The 21529-nt window shown below is 38.0% G+C and overlaps 1 protein-coding gene across 1 annotated transcript in view; it reads left to right on the plus strand.

The window, feature by feature from the left end:
* PTPRD (protein tyrosine phosphatase receptor type D) overlaps nt 1–21529 on the plus strand; it is a 366160-nt gene that overhangs the window by 88075 nt on the left and 256556 nt on the right. The window contains exons 2-3 of the mRNA XM_031934008.1: nt 8975–9120; nt 12242–12383. Of these exons, the coding sequence (XP_031789868.1) occupies nt 8975–9120; nt 12242–12383 (288 nt within the window). The remainder of the gene's footprint in view (nt 1–8974; nt 9121–12241; nt 12384–21529) is intronic.

Here is a 21529-nt window from a genome sequence, read left to right on the forward strand (position 1 = left end):
GCAAAGGAGAAAGCAAAAGAGGAGGCTGAGGCTGTTAGGTGGGGTATATGGGAGAGTAAATATGCCAAAAACAGAAATGAACGCTCAGTAAGAGGAGAAGAACTGGGAAGGCAGATGGCATGGTATGTCTTCAACACAACAATTTTGAGATGCTGGAAGGTAATCTTTCAAGCAGTTAGAATTAAGAACCTAACATTGATAGAAAGTTCAAGTGGGAGATAATCTTTTCACTACATTAAATCTATGCTTCCTCTCTTCATTTCTTCCTTCCCTTTCTTCTTCTCTCTCCTTTTCTGTTCCTGTCTGTCAGTGTGCCTATCAGCCCTTTGACAAATTAAATGTTGGTAGTTATACAGAGGCATAGATATCTATCTACCAAATGGGAAATGCTTTAATAGTCATTCCAAAGGAATTGAGAGTTGAGGCCTAAATGAAATTAATGGCATAGACGTGCATAGAAATATGTCATTGTGTCTTGAAAGGGAAGAGGGCTAATCAATGTCAAGAACTGTATTGAGGTATTTGTCTTTTTAAATCATGAGCAAAGTGAATGTATAAGTAAAATAATACTAACGTAGCCTACCCTGCTAAACTTGAAATTTGGGTGATTTATTTATGAATTTTCTGATACTGATTTTTGTCTGTTGATCAGACTTCGTAATCTCTGATTTCAGTTGGATCCTGGGATGATATTACACTTTAGGAGAACTTTTATACACAGCATATTCTGGGTGAAGTTTCTCACTTAACTAGTGAAAAATAATTGCTGTAGTATGGCACAAAGTACTTGCCAATCCCTTGAGAAAGCAATCAGTATACATTTTATAGTTACATAAAAGGTATTTCAAAATATTTAATAAGTTGAGATATATTATCTGTGCAGTGTTTATCATTTTCTAGCTTGCAATTTGGCACAGCGAAAATATGAGTGTTACAAGATCTTTGGGGTGTTGCTTTCCTGGCCGGAAACCTCTATGGCCAGTGGCACCTTTGCCCAAGTTTTGCTCAGGCCCGCTGAGCTTGTTCTGCCCACTTGGCCTGGCAGGCTACACTCAGCTCACACTACCGGCCTGGATGCCATGTCTTCAAGGGAGACTGCGAGTCAGGCATGGAATGGCAGGGGGTGTGTGAGTGAGCATGGGGTCTGGCCACTGCACAGTCAGACATGTTGGCCACTGCCATGGGATGGGCAGTTCCAGGTGCCAGTATGGCTGCTGGTTCTCCATTCTCCATGAGGCAGTGGCTGGACCAGGTGCACCACAGGCAGCTTCCCTGGCTGGCACTGGGAGATGCAGTGGCACCTGGAAACATGGAGATAATAGGAACCACAAGGCCCCAAAGAGTGAGTCACAGCCCTGGCTTGGGGAGCTCCCAGGCCTGGGGTCCTCAAAGGGCCACAGCTCTTCTCTCCTTCTCTTCACCTGCAACGTGGCGAGCAAGGGACGTGTTTCAGCCCTGTTTGTGTTACAGCTCTTTTAGCCTCGCCAGTTGGCTGGTCCTGCGTTCTTGTCCTGTGACCAGGAAGAATGAGGTATACAGACAAGTGAAGGATAGGCAAGACGAAGAAGAGCTTTATTGAGCCATAGGACAGCTCAGAGGAGATCCATAGTGGGCATCTTCTCTCCATCTCAGGGTGTCCTAGTGAATGTTCATCTCCTGGCAGAGAGGGTAGCTCCTCTCTGTTAGGCGGGTTGTCTGGAGTGTTCACCTCCCAGCAGTAGAGGGTAGCTCCTCTCTGTTAATCAGGTCCTCCCAACAAGTGTTCAGTTCTCATCGGAGAGGATAGCTCTTCTCTGCAGCTGGTCATCCCAGCAAGTGTTCAGCTCACAACATTGAGGGTCGTGCCTTTTTGCAGCCGGTTGTCCCATCATCTGCTTTGCTGTGGCTGAGCCTGGAACTTTTATGGGCTTCAGAGGGGAGGAAGTGCCTGCCAGCTGGTCCATGGGCAGCCGTGGGTGGTCCCAGAAAAGGCCCCACCAGTTCCCACTCTGGTCTGTGGGGCTGACAGCCCAGCACTCAGACTTCAGGCCCTCCCTGGCCTGAAGGTGGGGCCTCACCAGATCCATCCTCTTCGCCCAGGAGCCTGTGTGCCTCCTGCCACCAACCATGGCACCCAGGCTGCTCACGCCAAGGGGAATCTGCAGGCCCCAAGCTGCCCTCAGCTCCTGCTTGGCTTCCCCTCCACCCTTGTCAGTGCCCACAGTCTGGAGGAGGCTGAGGCGGCAAGGGGCTGGTGTGTCAGTGCTACCCCAACATGGGCACACTCAGTACCTGGGCTCGGCCTCAGCTCTGCTCTGAGATCAGAGCTGCGAGCAGTGGTGGCAGGAGCGGCTGCAGAGGCAGCAGTGGTGGCGGTGGGACCCCTATGCCCCACATCCCCTATGCCCCGCGTCCACGAGGCAGCCCACCTGCAGCCAGTATGATGGCAGTGACCGCTCCACATGGCCTGTCGCTGCTGCCATCATGAGGGGTTCACAATTAGATCAGCAGTTCATAACTCACTCTTAACCTCAGTGACTCCTTCTTGCTCTCTTTTCATACTTTTTCCTCCTTCCCTCCTTCCCTAATACCTATATTACTATAAAGCTTTCTGTATATCTATAAAATAGGAGTCATGATAACGTCTTGCAACACTTTTTGAAAACACCGTATATAAGATATATGAAACATTTAGTCCAGTGCATGGAACTCAAGGAGCAGTTATTTCTTTATTCCATTCTAAAGTGTAATGCTTCTTAAATCAAGTTTTAAGACTGTCAGGTTGTTTTGGGAGTTATATTTTAAAAGAAATACCATAAACAATTTTTTTAAAAGTCTTTTTGATTTTGAAGATCTATGCTGACCACAGATGTCAACAGGTGACTCTGTTCAAATTTCATGTGAGAGATTCAGTGTCCCCACAGGCCCGGGTTCATATACAGCCTCTGCTGTGGAAGCTTTCCCAGATGGTATCTGTGCCATGCTTTCACCCTCCTAAGCAATGAGACATCAACTCTGGGACCTCCTTCCCTTTTGTCGTGTGTTGGTATAGTTGTGATGTTGACTTAGGCAGATTGTCTGTCACTACCTGTGTCCCAGCGAAAATGAAGCTAATTATAACAAAGATCTATCATCCACGCAAACTCTGGCTGCCCCATGTTTGCGACAGTGGCAGTAGGATTTGCTGTGGCTCGAAGGGAATGTAAAGCCCCGTGGTAACTCCTTCCCCTCAAACCTTCAGATCAGGCCATTACCTTTACAACCACCCCTCACTCTTCTGCTATGTGCTGCATTTCCCACGGGACCCCAAAGGCGCTGTTTCTGAGCTCTCCTTCAGAGCTTTCATCCTGACGCTTACAGAGAAAGAAAGATGAGAGATGACTTCAGCTGACCTTCTCATAAATTCTACGGGCACTTTTTAGGGAGGAAGCCGATTCCTAAAGACAGGGTACCTGCATGTTCCCCCCATTAACATCTAGCACTACTTAGTATAGTGTACTAAAGGGAGGATTGTGTCCTCAGTACAGCAGTTTGTTAAGGAAGGACAAAAGCAGTTTGCTGGTCTTGGTTGGTTCTCTTCCCTACGTTTCATAGCTGTAAGTGTACGTTGAGCTCATCACCTTGTCTTCAGAGTGCCTAGCAACTTGAAACATGATATGGCATCCAAATATTAGAACCATTAGGTTCAAAGATACTGTGCATCGTTAGACTTTAAGAAACAATCTAACTTCTTAAAAGCAAAAATCAGTGTGCAGTTTGTGGCTTCTCCTGAGCTGTGTAGCAAATAATATTCTTCTAAATTCCAGGAGCTATGGTCTGTGTTGTGAATACATCCTGAGAATGTATAGTCTTTGAAAACGGCAAGCGAGCCTGGCAGACACATTCTAGAATATCAGCCATGCCTCTGTTCTGACGCATATGGATATATAGCTTCTCTGCTTTCCATTTAGAAAATAGACTTTCTGGGTTGAACAGTAATTTCAGCTGTGCAGTACCTGGCATTAGTTTAATAAAAGATCATACTCCTCACTTGTCAAAACCAACTTGAGAACAAATGCATTTTGCAAAGTGCAGCATTGGCAGCTTCAGGTAGATGGCAATGGTGATTAGCTACAGCAGTAATGGAAGGATGCCTCTCTAAATAATGGTGACTGGAAAGTTCTAATGCCTTTCTCCCCATCTTTATGCACTTGACATTTCTGTTTTTCGTAGACTAACTATAATACTGATGGTTGTATCTCATGGGATAAAAATGGAGATTTTCATTATTTGAATCTTAGTCTGCCCTATATTGTGACTTTTTAGTAAACACCCTTGTTATATGCTTCACTTGAATTCTCTTCCTTTTCTTCCCATCTTCAGAGCATGGCTTAAATTTGGACAACATACATGACACAATAAGGCAGACGATTCATCTCATTCCTTTTATTAAACTGAGATATGGAGAAGGGAAGTGGGTGATATGTATTGTTACATCCCTCTGAGAATAAAGATTTTTACTTGCCTCAAGCATTTGTTGGGGTTATTAAGTTTAGCCTTCTCTCTACCTCACATCTTTCCTTTGGCTGGCTGCCTAACATTGACAGACTCCGTCTGAGAGTTTGACCAGCGAAAATGATTATTTCACCACCCATGCTTAGTGAAAGGATTTTACTATATTATCTGGAGTCTTACTTTGTATCATAGGATAATGACATATATCCTTTTTGTAGTTTGGATCTCGTGGGCAAATCTAGAAAAATTGACATTGGGTCCCATGGGAAAGTCATGATTTTTCTTGTCAGTGAGACCAATGTCTTTTCATATATATATATGTGTGTGTGTGTGTGTGTGTCTATATATATATATATTTTTTTTTTTTTTTTTACAAAATTTCTGTGTACAAGCCCCTGAAATTTTTTATTTTTAACTATAGTGTGATCAATTTTATTTTCTTGTTTTCAAAGAATAAATTTAAGGACGCTTTTCAGGATTTTTTTTTTTTTTTTTTTTGGAAGAGTATCAAGTCATTACAGTAGTAGAAATTAGAAAAATAGTTCCAGATCCTAAAACATTCTAACTGGTTATTTTAATAAATTTTCCACAGTTCAATAGGTTAATTTCATTACTTGACTTGATCTCCGGAAATAAAATCCTACAGTAACATCCAGTGGTCATTTCTTTGTCTTTTCTTTAAATTTTTTATTTTTGAGATGGAGTTTCACTCTTGTCACCCAGGTTGGAGTGAAGTGGCGCGATCTCAGCTCACTGCAACCTCTCCCTCCTGGGTGGCATATTTTTATACTTGTCAATATTACAAGAAAATTTCTCTGAGTGTGATGATGGCTCACACCTGTAGTTCCAGCACTTTGTAAAGCCGAGGCGGGAGGATCCTTGAGCCCTGGAGTTCAAGACATGCTGGGCAACAAAGGGGGACCTCATGTCTACAAATGATAAAAACATTACCCGAGCATGGTGGTGTGTGGTTGTGGTCGCAGCTACTCTGGATGCTAAGGTGGGAGGACTGACTGAGCCTGGGAGGTTGAGACTGCAGTTAGCTTTGATTATGCCACTGCACTGAAGCCTGAATGACACAGCAAGACCCTGTCTCAAAAAACGAACAAAAAACTTCAATGCCTGACCAGAAAATGAAGATAAACGAGAAATATACCTGAAAAACATTGAGATGACACTCATACCTATTTTCCAAGTGTATAGGAATTTTGTCTCTCTGCATTCCATTTAGAAATAAGATTTCTGTGTTTAATTTGACTTGTTTAATGCCCTCACCCACAGTGGTTTCCAGATGAGCTTTCTAACGTAGGTCCTTACATGGCAAGAGGAAGCACTTACCCATGCATCCATTGCCTACTTGCACATTGTCAGAATTGCCAACTTTTCTTCATTCTTTCGGATAAGAAATGTGATGGTATCCTTTAAAAAATATCCGGATACAGGGAAAAGGGTATCCTACTTCTAGTTTTTTTTCATTTCTAATAGTACACACTCATTTTATGCAACAGCCCTTCGCTGTATTCACATGCTCTTGCAAGAAATTTCAAAACAGAACTTAAATGGGAAGCTGGGCTCTTACAATGGATTTCCTTTCAGGGTTGACAGTTTTTAGGCTGTGGACAGGAAAAGGAAGATAGCTAAAAATGACAGTATTGTACCATTTAATACAGCTATGCATTTTGTTTTTCTAGGGAAATTCCCTAGAAATTTTCATTGCATAATTATAATGTCTCCATTGGATACTGACAAGCAAGTAGTTATTATCAATTTGCATTGTTTGAAACAACAGAAAGATAAATAAAAAAACTTGTAATATATTTTTCATTTGTTTCCAGAAAAGTGACATCAATGTATACTATTTTGTAATCCTCTCACTGTTAGTCAATTTTAAATTATTTTGGCCAGGCGCGGTGGCTCATGCCTGTAATCCCAGCACTTGGGGAGGTTGAGGCGGGTGGATCACCTGAGGTCTGGAGTTCAAGACCAGCCTGACCACCGTGGAGAAACCCCATCTCTACAAAAAATACAAAATTAGCCAGGCATGGTGGCGCGTGCCTGTAATCCCAGCTACTAGGGAGGCTGAGGCAGTAGAATCGCTTGAACCCGGGAGGCGGAGGTTGCAGTGAGCAGAGATCGTGCCATTGCACTCCAGCCTGGGCAAAAAGAATGAAACTCCATCTCAAAAAAAAAAAGAAAGAAAGAAAGAAAGAAAGAAAAATAAACTATTTTGAGGCCAGGCATGGTGGTTCACGCCTATAATCCCAGCACTTTGGGAGGCCAAGGTGGGTGGATCAGAAGGTGAAGAGATTGAGAGCATTCTGGCCAAGGTGGTGAAACCCTGTCTCTACTGAAAATACAAAAATTAGCTGGGCATGGTGGCATGCACCTGTAGTCCCAGCTGTTTGGGAGGCTGAGGCAGGAGAATCACTTGAACCCGGGAAGTGGAGGTTGCAGTGAGCCAAGATTGTGCCACTGCACTCCAGCCTGGCAACAGAGTAAGACTCCCATCTTAAGAAAAAAAAAAAAAATTTAAGTACTTCCCACAGCTCCTAGTAATCATCTAGTCTCTGTTGTTACACTGAGATGCTACAGGTTATGATATCTAGCAGGGTTGTTAGAGCCTGTTTTGCTTTCCTACTACTTTTTATCATAAGCAGGCTCCCAGTTCCAGGATCACCAACAAGTTGAATTTGCTGATGAGGTGGAAATTCATTCTCCAGGACCAGCATTGCAAATATGCCTCTCCTTAACTTTCCTCCTTTGGAAATAATATATAAAACTAGGAAACCTTGAAACTGGAAGCAATTTCTGCAAATTAATTTATTTCATATGTCATAGTTTTGCAATTTTTGTAAATTAATGTGTTTCGTATGTCATACCAAGAAATGGTAAAGTTGAGTGATATTTTTTTCCTCCAAGATTATCCATATACATAATGGTGGAGCTTAGATAGGAATCCAGCTTCCTTGACTCCAAGAAAACCAAACAGAGTCAGAACACACCATCAAGCCAATGGGAACACCATGTGGGAAACGTGAAATCAATACAGAGAAAATACTGGTGGTGAGCCAGGAAGAACGAACTTTGTTATGACTTTTTTCTTTTTTATAATCCGAGGATTGTTTTCAAAATCAATTTTAGCTATGGTTATTTAAAACCACTTTTCAATGACATGTAACTAGAACACAGTAGGAGAGAAGAGAAAATCTGTAACAGGGATTTTTTTTTTTTTTTAATTAAAAAAAAAAAAAAGAAACAGCAGAATGTTTTGGGGCTTTGAAACATTTTCAACCAGAACATAATTGTAAGAATTCAAGGAAGTATAAAAGATGGAAGCAGTCAAAAAAATAATTAAAATACCTCCTCCTGAATACCGTTGTTAGTATTTTTATTTACTTTGTTCTTTGTGTGTGTGTGCATTTGTCATTATCTGCTATCCCCACATATAACTCTATAGTATGCTTTTGTGGCTGATTATTACATCATCAACATTTCTTATGTGATATGATACAGACTTTATAATACTTACTACTTATATGGTGTTTCTTCTTCATGCCATAAGTTTATTTCACTGACAGAATTCCCATACTGTTTGTTTCAACTACTTATACTCTTTTGCTAAACAAATGATATGATGAATATCTTTGTGCATATTCATTTACATTTTGTATCATTCTTGCATGATAGCTATCTAGATCTTGCAATGCAAGATGAAAAATAAGTAAGTGTTTTAAGGAAAGAGGAAGAATGTTAGGAACATTTAAAGGAGCTGGAGGATGTTGAACAAACTTCCAATGTCTATCCTTCTAGCCTCGGTAATCTTTAAGTCTACATCTTTCTATAAAAATATCCTTTGGTTTGCTGTGACTTTGGAGGCTTCTTGAGTCATCTTCTTTTATGCAAACTGTGGAGTTAAGTTTCAAGTAAGACAGCTTGCAATATCTGGTTTAGAGAGTCACTTTACCATTTTCCCCTATTTCTATTTCTTGCCATACCTTCTAATTCAAGGCTGTATTTCTTGTCTCTTTAAAATTTCCTAGCATTTCTCTTAAATGTCACTAATTTTAATAGCTCAGCAGTGGCATTGCTGCTTTCTGGCAGTGTCCTGATAGTGGCATCAAAGCAAGCGCTAAAATTTTACTCACTTTGATTGATGAGCTCATTTTGTTACAGAGGACAAATTGGATTTTTTTTTTATATATACTGGTAATAAAAATTAATGTGTGATGTTGCTTTTCGGATGTTATTGGATCTCTACCTTAATACAGATTTCAGCAATAAAAGCACTAACAGATAACTTGACCAGAAAGTTACCTCCTTCCCCTTTAAACTACCCTCAAAAGTAAAAGATGCTTTTCTAATTTTGTAATCCTGTAGTACATTTTTGAAATGTATGTCTTGATGGCGGTGTGGTTGAGGATGGTGGGGAGAGCAGCGGTAGAAGGCTAATAGCCTGTGTTTCAGTTTTCAATTTAACTATGGTGTTTATTTTTTATTTCAGCACCTCCAAGGTTTACACGAACACCCGTTGATCAGACAGGGGTCTCTGGTGGAGTTGCCTCTTTCATCTGCCAAGCTACAGGAGACCCAAGACCTAAAATTGTCTGGAACAAAAAAGGAAAGAAAGTCAGCAATCAGAGATTTGAGGTATTAGGTCCATTGTTCTGTTTCTCTGGGGGAAGAATGTATCTGTTCTGTCTTTGGTTTCTATGTTACTTGGCTTTCTTTACTCTGATAAAAGGTGTCACTGATGTATGCTATTCCTTACATTGCAAGTGATGGAAAATGTAACTCTAAATGGCTTTTTAAAAAAGGACATTTGAGGGTTCAAGGGCTGATTTTTTGTTCCCACTTGTGCCAGGGCTCAATAGTATTCCTAGGATCAATCTGTCAGTTTCATCCCCAGGTTGCAAGATAGAACTCTGCATCCTCACAGGACCACATTTGTAGAATGTATGAAAGCTTGTCTCTTCTAGAAACTTCTCATCCCATTGGCTTCTATTACGTTACTTGTTCATCCCAGAGAAAATTTGTGTGGATAGGCGGACAGTGTAGCCTACTTAATTTAAGCCAATCGGAATCTACCTCTGTCCTGGGAATGAGAACTGTCCTATCCAATTCCAGGCTTAGAATGAAAGAGCAGTGTTTTCCCAAAGGAAATTTAAATCCTCATTACCAAGAAGAATGGGAATGGATGCTGAGCAGCAAATAAAGTGGTCCACTGCCACTGCCCCTCGCATCTGTGTTTTACAAGTAGTGTGAACTAGAATGAGAAATTTGTTCCAGTGTTTTAAAGTACTATTCTGTAAGAAACATATCCAAACAGGTTGATACTACAGAGAAGCCTATTGAAGAGGTTGGTTTTCTTTATTCAAGAGAGCTTAGTGCACCGAAGATGGTGAAACATAAATCAGAGATTCTTTTTTGGGTGTTGTGAGAAGGCTTATGGTTTAGAAATTTGCTCGTTCTGGAGGAGAAATATAGGCAAGAAGATATACAGAAAGCTGCTCAGAGAGGCACACAATAGCATGCCCATAATTTAAAACATGAGAAGGGTAGCTTTAATTTTAGGGGCTACCAGTACCCCCAAACTGCCAGAAATTGTGAAACTCACCTCCTTTTGATCTAAGTTTCTAATCTCCTTCATGATCTAATTTACAGTTTGGCAGATTAAAGGCAATTTCTAGTTAAAAGAAATATAGCAACTACAAATTCAGAACAGTTTTGTTTTACTTATTTTCATAGGAACTCACAGGGTGATCAGGGGTTCCAATGTATAGAGAACCTAATTAATTACGTTTTGCCATTGGAAATTGGATTGTAGTTTACAAGTGAGAAGTTTAAAATTATGTCTGAAAATCAAATACTTGATTATTATTGAAATATAATTTATTTAAATACAAAAATAATATCTTTAATAATATTTGAAAAATGTTTCCTATGTCATGTAGACAATGATGTATGTATTCACCTTTGCTGCACATTTAAACAATTTTAAATGAAGTTAATTTTTTGTCAAAGAGAAGTTTGACGTCACGCTTGCTAATGACAATGACTCCTGGCAAAATCATGTAACAAAAATTAAATTATAATACTAAATATTTCAAAGTATGGTCTCTGCTCAGTACATAATTCCCCATAAGAGTCATATAAGCACTCGGAGGTAAAAGAATTATTTTTATTCAATGAATTTATAAAATGAATTATTTTATACAGGACTTGATCAAACTGTATCAAGTGCTGGGTTGAAAATCTTTACTATATTTAACACTAATATGTTATATATATTATAATATAATTTGTGTATATATATATATACACACAGCGATATATTACATCGCTGGCTTGTAATGTGTGGTATATTGTATGTTGTAAGAAGATAGGTCTAAATCTAGGAAATAGTTCACAAATGTAAACATACAATGACATTTATTAATAAATTAGTCAACATTTAAATTGGTTTTGTAGTTGCTTTAACCTTTTCCTACACTAAATCATAAAATGATCATAACTTTTTTTAAAATTATGGAATGCTTAACAAAGCTTCCAATATGAAACTATGAAACTTTTCTTTCCTAAGATGCATAGTAGATTTATTTTGAAATGTATGCTTTATGGAGTTGAAAATAAACTGTAGTGCACTGAGAAATGGGCCATTTTGGATATTTACGTGAATTTTGAACAAAAAAGGAATGCACAAAGATTGAAGTGGACATATTTTGAAACTGTTGATGTCCTTTCTCTGTATGTTAATATGCACATGCACATGCAAAATCTGGAATTAAGCATCCCATAAATATATTTATAAGGCAATCTGAGTTTATGCATAATTTAGGCACGTGGGAATATTCACAGTGAAATACAAGAAAAAAAAAGGCACAGCTTCTCAGTGAACAGCTGAAGGAATGCAGCATAGTTACAGAAAAGACAGAGGATGCCATAGTATTGTATACATATTTGTTGGTATCATCATTTTTTTTTTCTTTAAGTGGTACTTGAATTACCTAACAAGTACCTGGGATTGTCAGTATTGCTAAACTGTTTCACATAAGAGTTCCTAATGATGGTGAATTCAGGCTTAGTGTTTAGGACATTAATTTTCTGTCTGGTGAAGCAAGCCTCCATTTTATAGCAAGAATGCTCTAAAAATGCAGAAAATGCTAAGCTAGAACAAATACTGGAATGATTTATGGCAAAATTAATGCACGCCATCAGGCTTTTGGGTTGTGAAAGCTGTCTCATTGGCTGCCTAAGTACTAGATTTATGCAGTTTCTCTTTATGGTTTGCCCATCTATGCTGTTCAGGATGAGACAGTTTAAACCAGCAGAGCTATCTGTGGTGGTGTGCGTTAATTCTTCACCTTACAGTCTCGTTATTAAATGAATCCACATTTGTATATGTGCTGTCAGAGAAAGAATAATTTAAGAAGTTTATCGATCATAGCTGCAAGCCCCTTGCAAAATTAATAGAATAAAATTGCCCTAGATGCACATACTGAAATATTTTAATGCGTAAACCCTGGTAGTTTTTAGTAGGAACTAGAAATCTCCATATTTTGTATATGTAGTTTCATATCTTTCTCCTTGTTCAGTAGAAGATTCACTAAGTTAGACCAAATATTTTTTCACCACTGTATCAAAATTCAGTTTCAGAATGATGTCTAGTTTATTATGAGCCTAATGACAGATCCACCACTGCACTGAGAGCTTTAGCTGAGAGGTAGACAATTGTAACAACACCTGTGACAGCTATTGTTTCCTCTAATAGGTAATAGAGTTTGACGATGGGTCTGGATCAGTTCTCAGAATACAACCCTTACGGACTCCGAGGGATGAGGCCATTTATGAGTGTGTGGCCTCAAATAATGTGGGAGAAATAAGTGTATCCACCAGACTCACAGTTTTACGGGGTAAGTGCTCTAGTGAAGGTTGTTGTTTGTGTCATTGTTACAATTCTGTATCTCTTTTGTAGCATCATTAAAAAGACTAGCATTGTGATAATGCTTAAATGGGAAATGCAGTTAAATAAAATGTTTATAAGAGTTGAACTTTAATTAGACAGTGAATACCTTCTCTAGTTACAGGTCTTAACAGAACTAGAGTTCAGGGGGAGAATCAGGAGTAAAAAAGCTGAAAGAGGCATTGATTTCAAATGCCAGATACCATTTTGATTTTTGGCAGAGCATCTAGAAAGGAAACAGGATATGGTACTCTTTTGTATGTTGGCATTTCTCATGCATGGATTTTTCATACCGCATTCAGCAGCTACGTTTTTACAACTACCATAGCTGACATTGACATTTGCAAAGTAAAGGAACAACCTCAGCCTAAAGATGAACTTTCCTTAAGCAATTGGTCAGAACCAAGTATAAGAAATACACCTATCTTATGTGGAAAAAAAAATATGTTTTCTATTTGTCTGTTATCTTTCTTAAGCCAACATGTATTGATCTAAATAACTGGGCTGACAAATCCCTTTCTTTGTCTCCGACAATGTTGCTTACACAATGTGACAAAGCACAGGGTGAGTTGCCAAATCTCCAGTACAGTGTGTTCAGTTTGTAGACTTCCTTTACAATGGGAGTGCTGGAAAATAAAGCTAGTGATGAAGACTGTGTTGTATGTCTCTAATTCAGGCTTCTGTGTAGAGATACGAATATTCCCGATTAGGCACCTCACAATTGACATTTCCAGATTAACTATTCTGTGCCTTTATCTCTTTCTTTCCTGCACACAACTCATTTGTTTTGTTTTGTTTTGTTGTATTTTGCTCTATTCTAAAATTTAGGAGAATAGACCTTCCTCAGATAAAGGAAATTGGAAAGGGAAGGATCAGAATCATAGAGGAACTTACACAGATTAACTACATTTCTCTTCTGTTTCATTTTTATTCCCATGGAGGGATGGATTTACATTATATCTTTTATAAAATAAAAAAGTTTGATTTTGTAAACATCTTGGTTTCTTCCAAGGAGGTAAACCCTATTGATATTGTCAAGAACTTATTTATTTGGAGGCCAGCAGTAATTAGTAATGTAGGCCAAATTTACCTGATGGTTTTGAAACTAAACACACACACACCCACACACACACACCCACACACAAAGAAGCAATTCAAGAGGCTGAGAAAATGAGATTATTTACATATACAAAATATATTTGAAATAATATAAACACCTTATTAAGTTGCAGGGAAAATATTGACAATTGGATGTATGTATCTTTTAAATGCATGTAACGGATGCTGCTTTAACACAGACAAGTCAGATTTGAGCTACATTTCTGGCTGTTATGACAAGCTAAGCTGGTGCAGGAAGTTTCCCATTCCCTGACCACCACCTAGAAATGTTGAGAAGTATCTGAAAATAAAATTAAAAGCATAATTAGGCTTGCAAACAAGAAATAGAAATTTCCAGTTGCTAAAAACAAGGAGGGATTTCCTAGACAAAAGATAATTGTAATATAATAACCCAAGATAATAACATAATGGACCATATGCTTTAGTGCTGGAGTTTTAACACTCCAGCAAGATACATACTTATATAAAATAAGTTGGGAGTAACAGAGACTAAGGTCAGCTTTCTGCATACAAGTGAGATTTCTAGTACTATTCCTACTGTGCAATTCTCAGGACCAAATAGTTTAACGTAAAAGCTGGTCAGAAACAGTGAATCCCATAGAGTGTGCAACAGACACCCATCATAGCACTCACCCCACAGAGACATTCCGATAATCCGGATACACAACCCTAGAGAAGGTCGTTCATACCCAGATGGGCTAATAAGCACCAGTTCTAAAGCAGTCGAGTCAGCTACCACAACTGTTACAGGCGAGCAACAATAAGCCCAAACATCAAGGGTGGAAATCACAGTCTGTGACATACAGGTAATTGAACTGTATGAATGGGTTTTAAAAATAACATGTTTACAATATTTGAAAAGGCAAGGGAACGAATGGTCTAATAGGCGAGAATAAGACATTAGGGAGAAAAAGAATAGGAGTTAGAAATTAGACTTTTATTTACTTTTATCTCCATTTATTTACCGGGTTTAGAATCAGTGCCATCGTATAGAAGGTATATTAAAAAGGTACAATAAGATAAAACTTTCAGAAGCGTTTTTGAGTTTTTTCACTTTCTAAATCCCTTGAACTCCTTAAAAGGAATTAGTGGCAGTCACGTGCTTGACTTATCTTTATGCATCCGATGAAGACATTAACAAAAAGTTGTAGGAAAATATCACTTTACTTAGAAATTCACATGGATTGTTTTCCTGCCTCTCAGCTGGCTGGAGTTTCATCATCTCCTCTGCTTTTATACATCTAGTCCCCGTATAAAACAAATGCATCAAAAATGTTTAAAATGGTCTCAACTTTCTATGTGAACATCTGTCATGTGTAAGTACATTTGTATGAAAATTTATGATTTGAGTAGTTAACCCTTTCTATTTTTTAAAAAGACTACATTTAGCAATTTTAGAACTTTCATGAGAAAAACTCAAAAGTATTTTGGTTGACAGAAAAGTAGTCTAAACGTAATCTTAAAATAGAACACTTTTATATATCCCTTTAGGATAAAATAAATATGGATGGAAATTATTTTTGTTTCTTAGAGTCACTGTTTGCTTAAAACTTCTAAATATTGTTATTTCTATTAATAGTAGTCTTTAATAATATTCCAGTGTAATCTGACTTTCATAGACTTTGAACATCCTGAACACCTAAATAAATGTGTGTGAATAGGTTTATACCGCAGTTGAGGAGCTTCGTGACATTTTAGGTTCAATTTCTCTTGCAAATCATGTTGGCGGACACTCAGGCACTCTGTTCTGCAGTAGATGGAGACCACTTTACAGTTTTCATCCAGTGGCCCTCATTATTCCTGTTTTGTCCACGTGGATCATTTACTTTTTCCCTGCTTTACTGACAAATGCCAAAAATGTGCCAATTCTCATAATGGGTTTTGTCTAAGTGAACTGGATGAAGATCACTCATTTATGTCACACAAGCTACTAGAGAAACTAATTAATTGGAGATTCAAACATCTAACCGGTATGGTTAATTAAGAAGACATCGAACTAATACCCTGACCACCCAGGTGCCTTGAAGGGAGCATTTCAGGAACAAGTTTCCCTTTGTAGCTTGTTTCAAATTACCCTTACTCTTAAAAACTGTGTTTCAATAAGGAAGGATAACCACAAGCTCAGGCTGAATGTGCCCCGAAATAAGATATTTGGGCAATTAACTATACCATAGAGTGTGGTTCATGGAAGAAGAAATAGGAGAAGGGGGAGGTGAATGTGGGGCTTATGTCTTCCAAGTCATTTTGGTTTTTAAGTTGTCTTGGCTATGGAAACACAAGAAAATACTGACTCCCTAATGATATAACACTTTAGGAGGCTGAGTATATCTGTTATACTTGTGTTTTCTCATCCTAAGCAGAACTTTAAGTGAAGGCCTTAGGATGTATTGAGGCTATTAAGGGCTGTACCTTAACTAATTGTGGAATTCTGCTAAGGACAGTGAATTAACAGGCTTTCAGTGAAGAGCAAGCATACGACCACAGAGATTGTTTGTAAGAACAGGGATTATCCTCCAAAAGGAATTGGTTCTGTTTCTTTAGTTTGCTGGTCACAATTTCTTCCTGACTAAAGATATCAGCAGGAAACCATGTAATACAAATTTATGCAGTGGTAACTGAGGATGAAAATATTCTCTCTGGTAGATGTTATCAATCACTAGGCAGGGAAAATGAGATATCACCATCCATAGACTTTTCTTTCTAGTAAGAGTCCAGGGGTACCTGTTTCTTTTGGGCAAGAGGAAAGACATCAATAATTATTTCTTCTTGCTTACATAACCTCTCTTCTGTAAGACAAAGTTCTAGAATCATTTAATCAACTTTGAATCTAAGCATCTGACTAAATGTCATCATGTTTCTTGAACTTAAGAGTTTTTTTTTTTTTTTTTTTTGAAGGAAAGTGATCAGAAAATACACATTTTGCTCTTATCTCACACAGCATGTAATGGGTCATTTAAAAAATCTTAGTAGATTATTTTTAGGCTGGACCATTCTCAAATAGCACTGCCCCAAACCACCACCACCACTAGCACAACAGAACAGGGTATGGTATATAACACTGCTGCTCTTATCTATTTTTAGGGAACTAGCTTTGTTCATAGAACATATCTACAGTACAAGTATTGTCTAAAAATGCTAGTTTACCAGATATGAGGCATTTTAGTTACCTCGTTTAGCAAATATATTTCATCAAGTGATACTTACATGTGAGTATCTACTCTTACATATAAATATATCATTTGTGAATTATCACCATTAAGACAAAAGATAACATGTGAAGTACCCAAGTCTAGGACTTGGGAAATTGAATTCCAGCTTTAGCTCTGTTACAAAATAGCTGTGGCATCTTAAGCAAATCTGTTAATTTTCCTGTTCTGTTTTTCTTTCTTTCTTTTTTTGCCTCATATGCATTGAGAAGGCCTCAGATTAGCGATTAGATTGCTCAGATGACCCCTCTCCAGCTTTCCATGATTCACTGACATGCCTATTTCAGCAAGTCAGTTCTTACAAGATGGAAGAAATTTGCTCCCTGAAGGTGACTGTTACTGAGATAGTAAAACACACAGTGAGCAGTTGGATGACACAGAGAAGGCTCTGCAATGGGAAATAGAGAGAAATGTTTGCATAATATGTCTGCTTCAGAAAACGTAAGCCATTATAGCAGTTGTTAAAAAAAAAAAAAGAACATACAACTTTTACAATCTTTCAGGGAGAAGGCAGTCAACTGTCTCTGCCATTGTGCAGTACCCTGTGATCAGAATTAGCATGTTCATTACAGTCTCATTTTATTAATGCCTCTTTTTGAAGATGAACACAGTTGTCCCCGCTGTGAAAATGGTACTTTGCCGTTTATGTTATAAAGCGGCCTCGGCTGGAGATCCAGGCTAGGAACATTAAAGAACAAAGCACAGCTGCTTGAGTGTCACACAAAAGGATTTTTATGAAAGACTGAAACAAAAGAAAGGGTGGCCACCACAGAACAAACGTGCTGACAATTATGATACTGACTGAAGATTACTTGAAAAGGCTTATAAAATAGTTGAGTACTTGGAATACATTGATACCAACACGATAAAGCCTTCCTGTGTACCGCATTTCCATGCTGGAAAAAGGTGGTGGTGGGCAGAGCCACTTTAAGTGAACAGATACTCCTGACTTTCATTGGTGTAATCTTTAGAATTTAAAAACAGTGATTCTTTGGGTATCAGTGGTCACAAAGGCAGAAGCCCATGTGGATAGTCTATGAGAGACCCTAGTAAGGGGAGACATTAACATTGAAAATTTGGGGGAGAAGGTATACCTGTGAGGAGAGGCTATTCATTTTCCTTGTGATCTGTCTTTTGAGGACTGTTATGTTGGTGATGCATGCTCCTTCCTTGGAACCATTACTTCTTTTGCCACACTGAGAGCATGTCTAAAAAGGGCTTGGAAAAAACAAGCACACTTGTAAATCGCTGCATTTAAGCAAGAACAATTTTCTTCTTTTGACTTCCTATTAAACTATTATTTTTAATAATTTTGAAATGAACATCAACTCATTTGAGTGTTTACTGCTGCTTAACTTGTTAAGCGAACCATAAAAATGTCGAGCTAGAAGGGAATATGGTGTTTACCACTTATTTGGGATGTAAGAAGCCAAGGTCCAGAGAGTTTGAAATGATTTGTTCTTGGTCGTGCAAATAAGATTTTCATTGGGTTTTGCCAAGTCTGAAATGATCCCTGCTGCATTACGTGTGACAGTGGGTTTCAGCCCTTGAGATATTTACTTTATATACAAGATATTATCTTGGAAGGACAATATTCTTCCAGCTGACAAGTCGACAGACAAGTATGATTTGAAATAAAAAGTGCCGAAGTGCCATGGGTGCAAAGTGTGCAGAATACCACATGGATGATGCACTGTGAGAGTGAAGACACTGCTGGGTTGAGGCATGAAGAATATTTAGGAGTCTATGAGATAGAGCTAACTTGAGAGAGAAGTAGAAACTAGAAGCTTCATGAGCAAAGTGGCTTAGGGAGGAAATCCCTGAGTATTGATGGTAGGTGTGTGCAGTGTATTAGGGTTCTCTGGAGAAAGGGAACCAACAAAATATGTACGTATATAGGAAGAGCCTCATTTTAACAAATTGGCTGACATTAGTAATGAGGCTGAGAAGTTTCAAGATCTGCCAGGGTTGTCAGCTGGAGGCCCAGGAGAGCTGATGTCAGTTCTAGCCCAAAGGCTGACAAGTTGAAGACCTAGGAAGAGCTGATGTTTCACATTGAGTCCAAAGGCAGGAAAAAAACTGAGGTCCCAGTTTGAAGGTAGGAGGAGTTCTTTCTTCCTCAGATGAGGCTCAAGCTTATTGTTCTCTTTAGTCTTTTACCTGATTGGATAGGGGTTGCCCACATTAGGGAGGGCAATCTGCTTTGCTTGGTGACTAAATTAAATGTTAGTCTCATCCCAAAACACCCTGACAGTACCTTCAAAGTAACATTTGACCAAATATTTGGGCACCCAAGATATTTCGCCTAATCAAGTGACACGTAAAATTAGCAATTACAGGTGGGTATGAACAATGGTAGGTCGGAATTGAGTAGAAGTAAAATAGTAGTAGTAAAAGAAAATGAGGTTGGGACATGACTCATTGGCTAAGGAGATAAAGCTAATAAGTGAGAAAACGTGTGATTAATTTAACCTAGACCGTCTTTATGTGAGCTGAAAATTACAAAGGAGTTTACTAAAATACTTAAAGTAATCTATCAAACAATCACAGTCATTCATAATTGATGTTTATACTTTAAAACTAGGTAGTTGGTTGGCTTTCATTGATAAAATTAGAACAATTTTTAAAAATTCAGTATCTTGGTTTTCCAAATTAGTTTTATTTTAAGCTACTAATTAAGATGTTGTTTTAAAAGTTGTGCATGCATAATTTATTGGTATTTAGGGCACAGATATACCAAATGCCTCATCTAGGGTTTAATTATCAAAGCCCTAATTACATATCTCCTTAGAAGAGCAAGTAACTTATTATATCTTGTTAAAAAAACAATGACTTGTGAATTAATGCCACATTAAACACAACTATGATGACATACATCCCATATTCTTAATATATTTTATTAAAGACAGCAAGTTTTTTTTTTTTTTTTTTTTTTTTTTTTTTTTTTTAACTACTAGGCAACCGGGGAATAGAGCATTTCAAGGCTCTCTTATCTGTCATCTTCCAAAATGAGCTGTGTTCTAATTTATATGTAAAAACTTTCCATGCCTTTCTTTTTTGTTTCTTAGAACTTTACCTTTGATTATTAAACTGTATCCATTCGTTAAATAAATGTTATTTCCACCCTTTAATACAGTAGATTTTTTTTAATTGATAGATTTTTGGTTATAAGTGTAGTGCTATTGAGATTTTTCTCACATGTCTGATGACGTCTGTGTTCAGGTTTAAAATTTGATCATAGTTTGTATTTTCCCAGAAGATAGCCTGTATTTCTTAGAGCATAAATACCAAAAGAGCTATTTAAAAAATGAAGCTGTAAATCATAAGTGAGACCAGAAAATCAATATGAAAAATTTTTAGATATTTTCTACCTTTCTAAGTATTGGCATACATAGTTCTTTCTGTTTGTTTATGTATTTGTTTAATTATGTGGGTAACTACAGTTCTATCATTTACCAGTCAACTAGAAAATTAAGTACGGTAGAAAAGTGTGTGCTCATAAAAACACGACGGCTTTTAATAAAGCTAGTTATTAACTATCAATATTTATACAAAAACTGGTTGGGGAGGTATATTTGCATATATGTATGTTTTGTACATGTAGTATGTATATAGTATGTTTGTGTATGACCTGTTTAATTTGCTTCATAGCACTTTTTACTATGTGAAATTATACTCTTTATGTCTTGAGACTTTTATCCTGTATATATCTTCCTTTGTGTATAAGCTCCATTACAGTTTTCCATGGCCTAAAAATGTTCCTGGCATTTATTGGGCACCCAAGAGATATTTGTGGCATGAACAGGGACATATGTATAGGGATCTATAGATATGTTTATGTAGGCACAATGCATTAAGAGACCATTTGGGTAGGAATGAGTCTTACTTTACATATAATGAACAAAGTAAATAATAATTATTTCAGTGGCCACTGTAGGATGAAGAGTGTGATTGAGCGCCAGCAAGTCGAGGCAAAGGGAAAGAGACAAGGACAATGAAACAGGGAATGAAGAGAGATGCTCTTTATAGCTACATAAACATGAATTTGTATAAACTTTCCAGTGCTTCCTAACTGTATGGGTTTAGACACATTACTCAAGTCTGAATGTTAAATTCCTATCTGTAGGGTTGGGGGTGATCCTGGCTATCTTTTAGGGCTGTTTGTGGGGAAGTTAATGACGTATATTAAATCATCTGGCAGAGTAACTAACAATAAAGTTGCCAAAGAATGTTAATTTCCTTCCTTCTCCCTTTATTATCTCTTCGAAGCTGAGCTAGCTGGTTTGGCTCTCGCATCACTACCGAATCCCCAGCATCTAGAATAGTGCTAGGCACATAGTAATTCGGTAAGTGTTTGTTATATGTATACATGGCTATGGTGAAGGGAAGGGAGAGTGAAGAACACTGGAGAATAAGTTTTTGTGTCTTCTCATAGTCCTTAATCCAAAGGACTGAAAAACAGCTTTTCACGTGGAAATAAGATGATACAACAATCTGAAAGCATACAGTATTACCAATTTATTTTGAAAGACTGAAGATCATTTATTGGTGCTATGCTAGTATACAATCCCCAGAATTTTAGTTCCTTTTTTCCCCCTTACATTTGTACTCATTGTTATGTTAACACACATTTCCATATTCTTCATAACGCTTATACATTAGGTAGGTTCAGGTAGTCAATTGCTTCAACTGCCTAGCTCAGACTAGAGTGATACTGTCATACTTAGAATATTCTTTCTGTTCTATGCCATCTAGGTCACTGAGTACATAA

The sequence above is a fragment of the Piliocolobus tephrosceles genome, chromosome 14, assembly GCF_002776525.5.
Source record: "Piliocolobus tephrosceles isolate RC106 chromosome 14, ASM277652v3, whole genome shotgun sequence".
NCBI classification, from domain to species: domain Eukaryota; kingdom Metazoa; phylum Chordata; class Mammalia; order Primates; family Cercopithecidae; genus Piliocolobus; species Piliocolobus tephrosceles.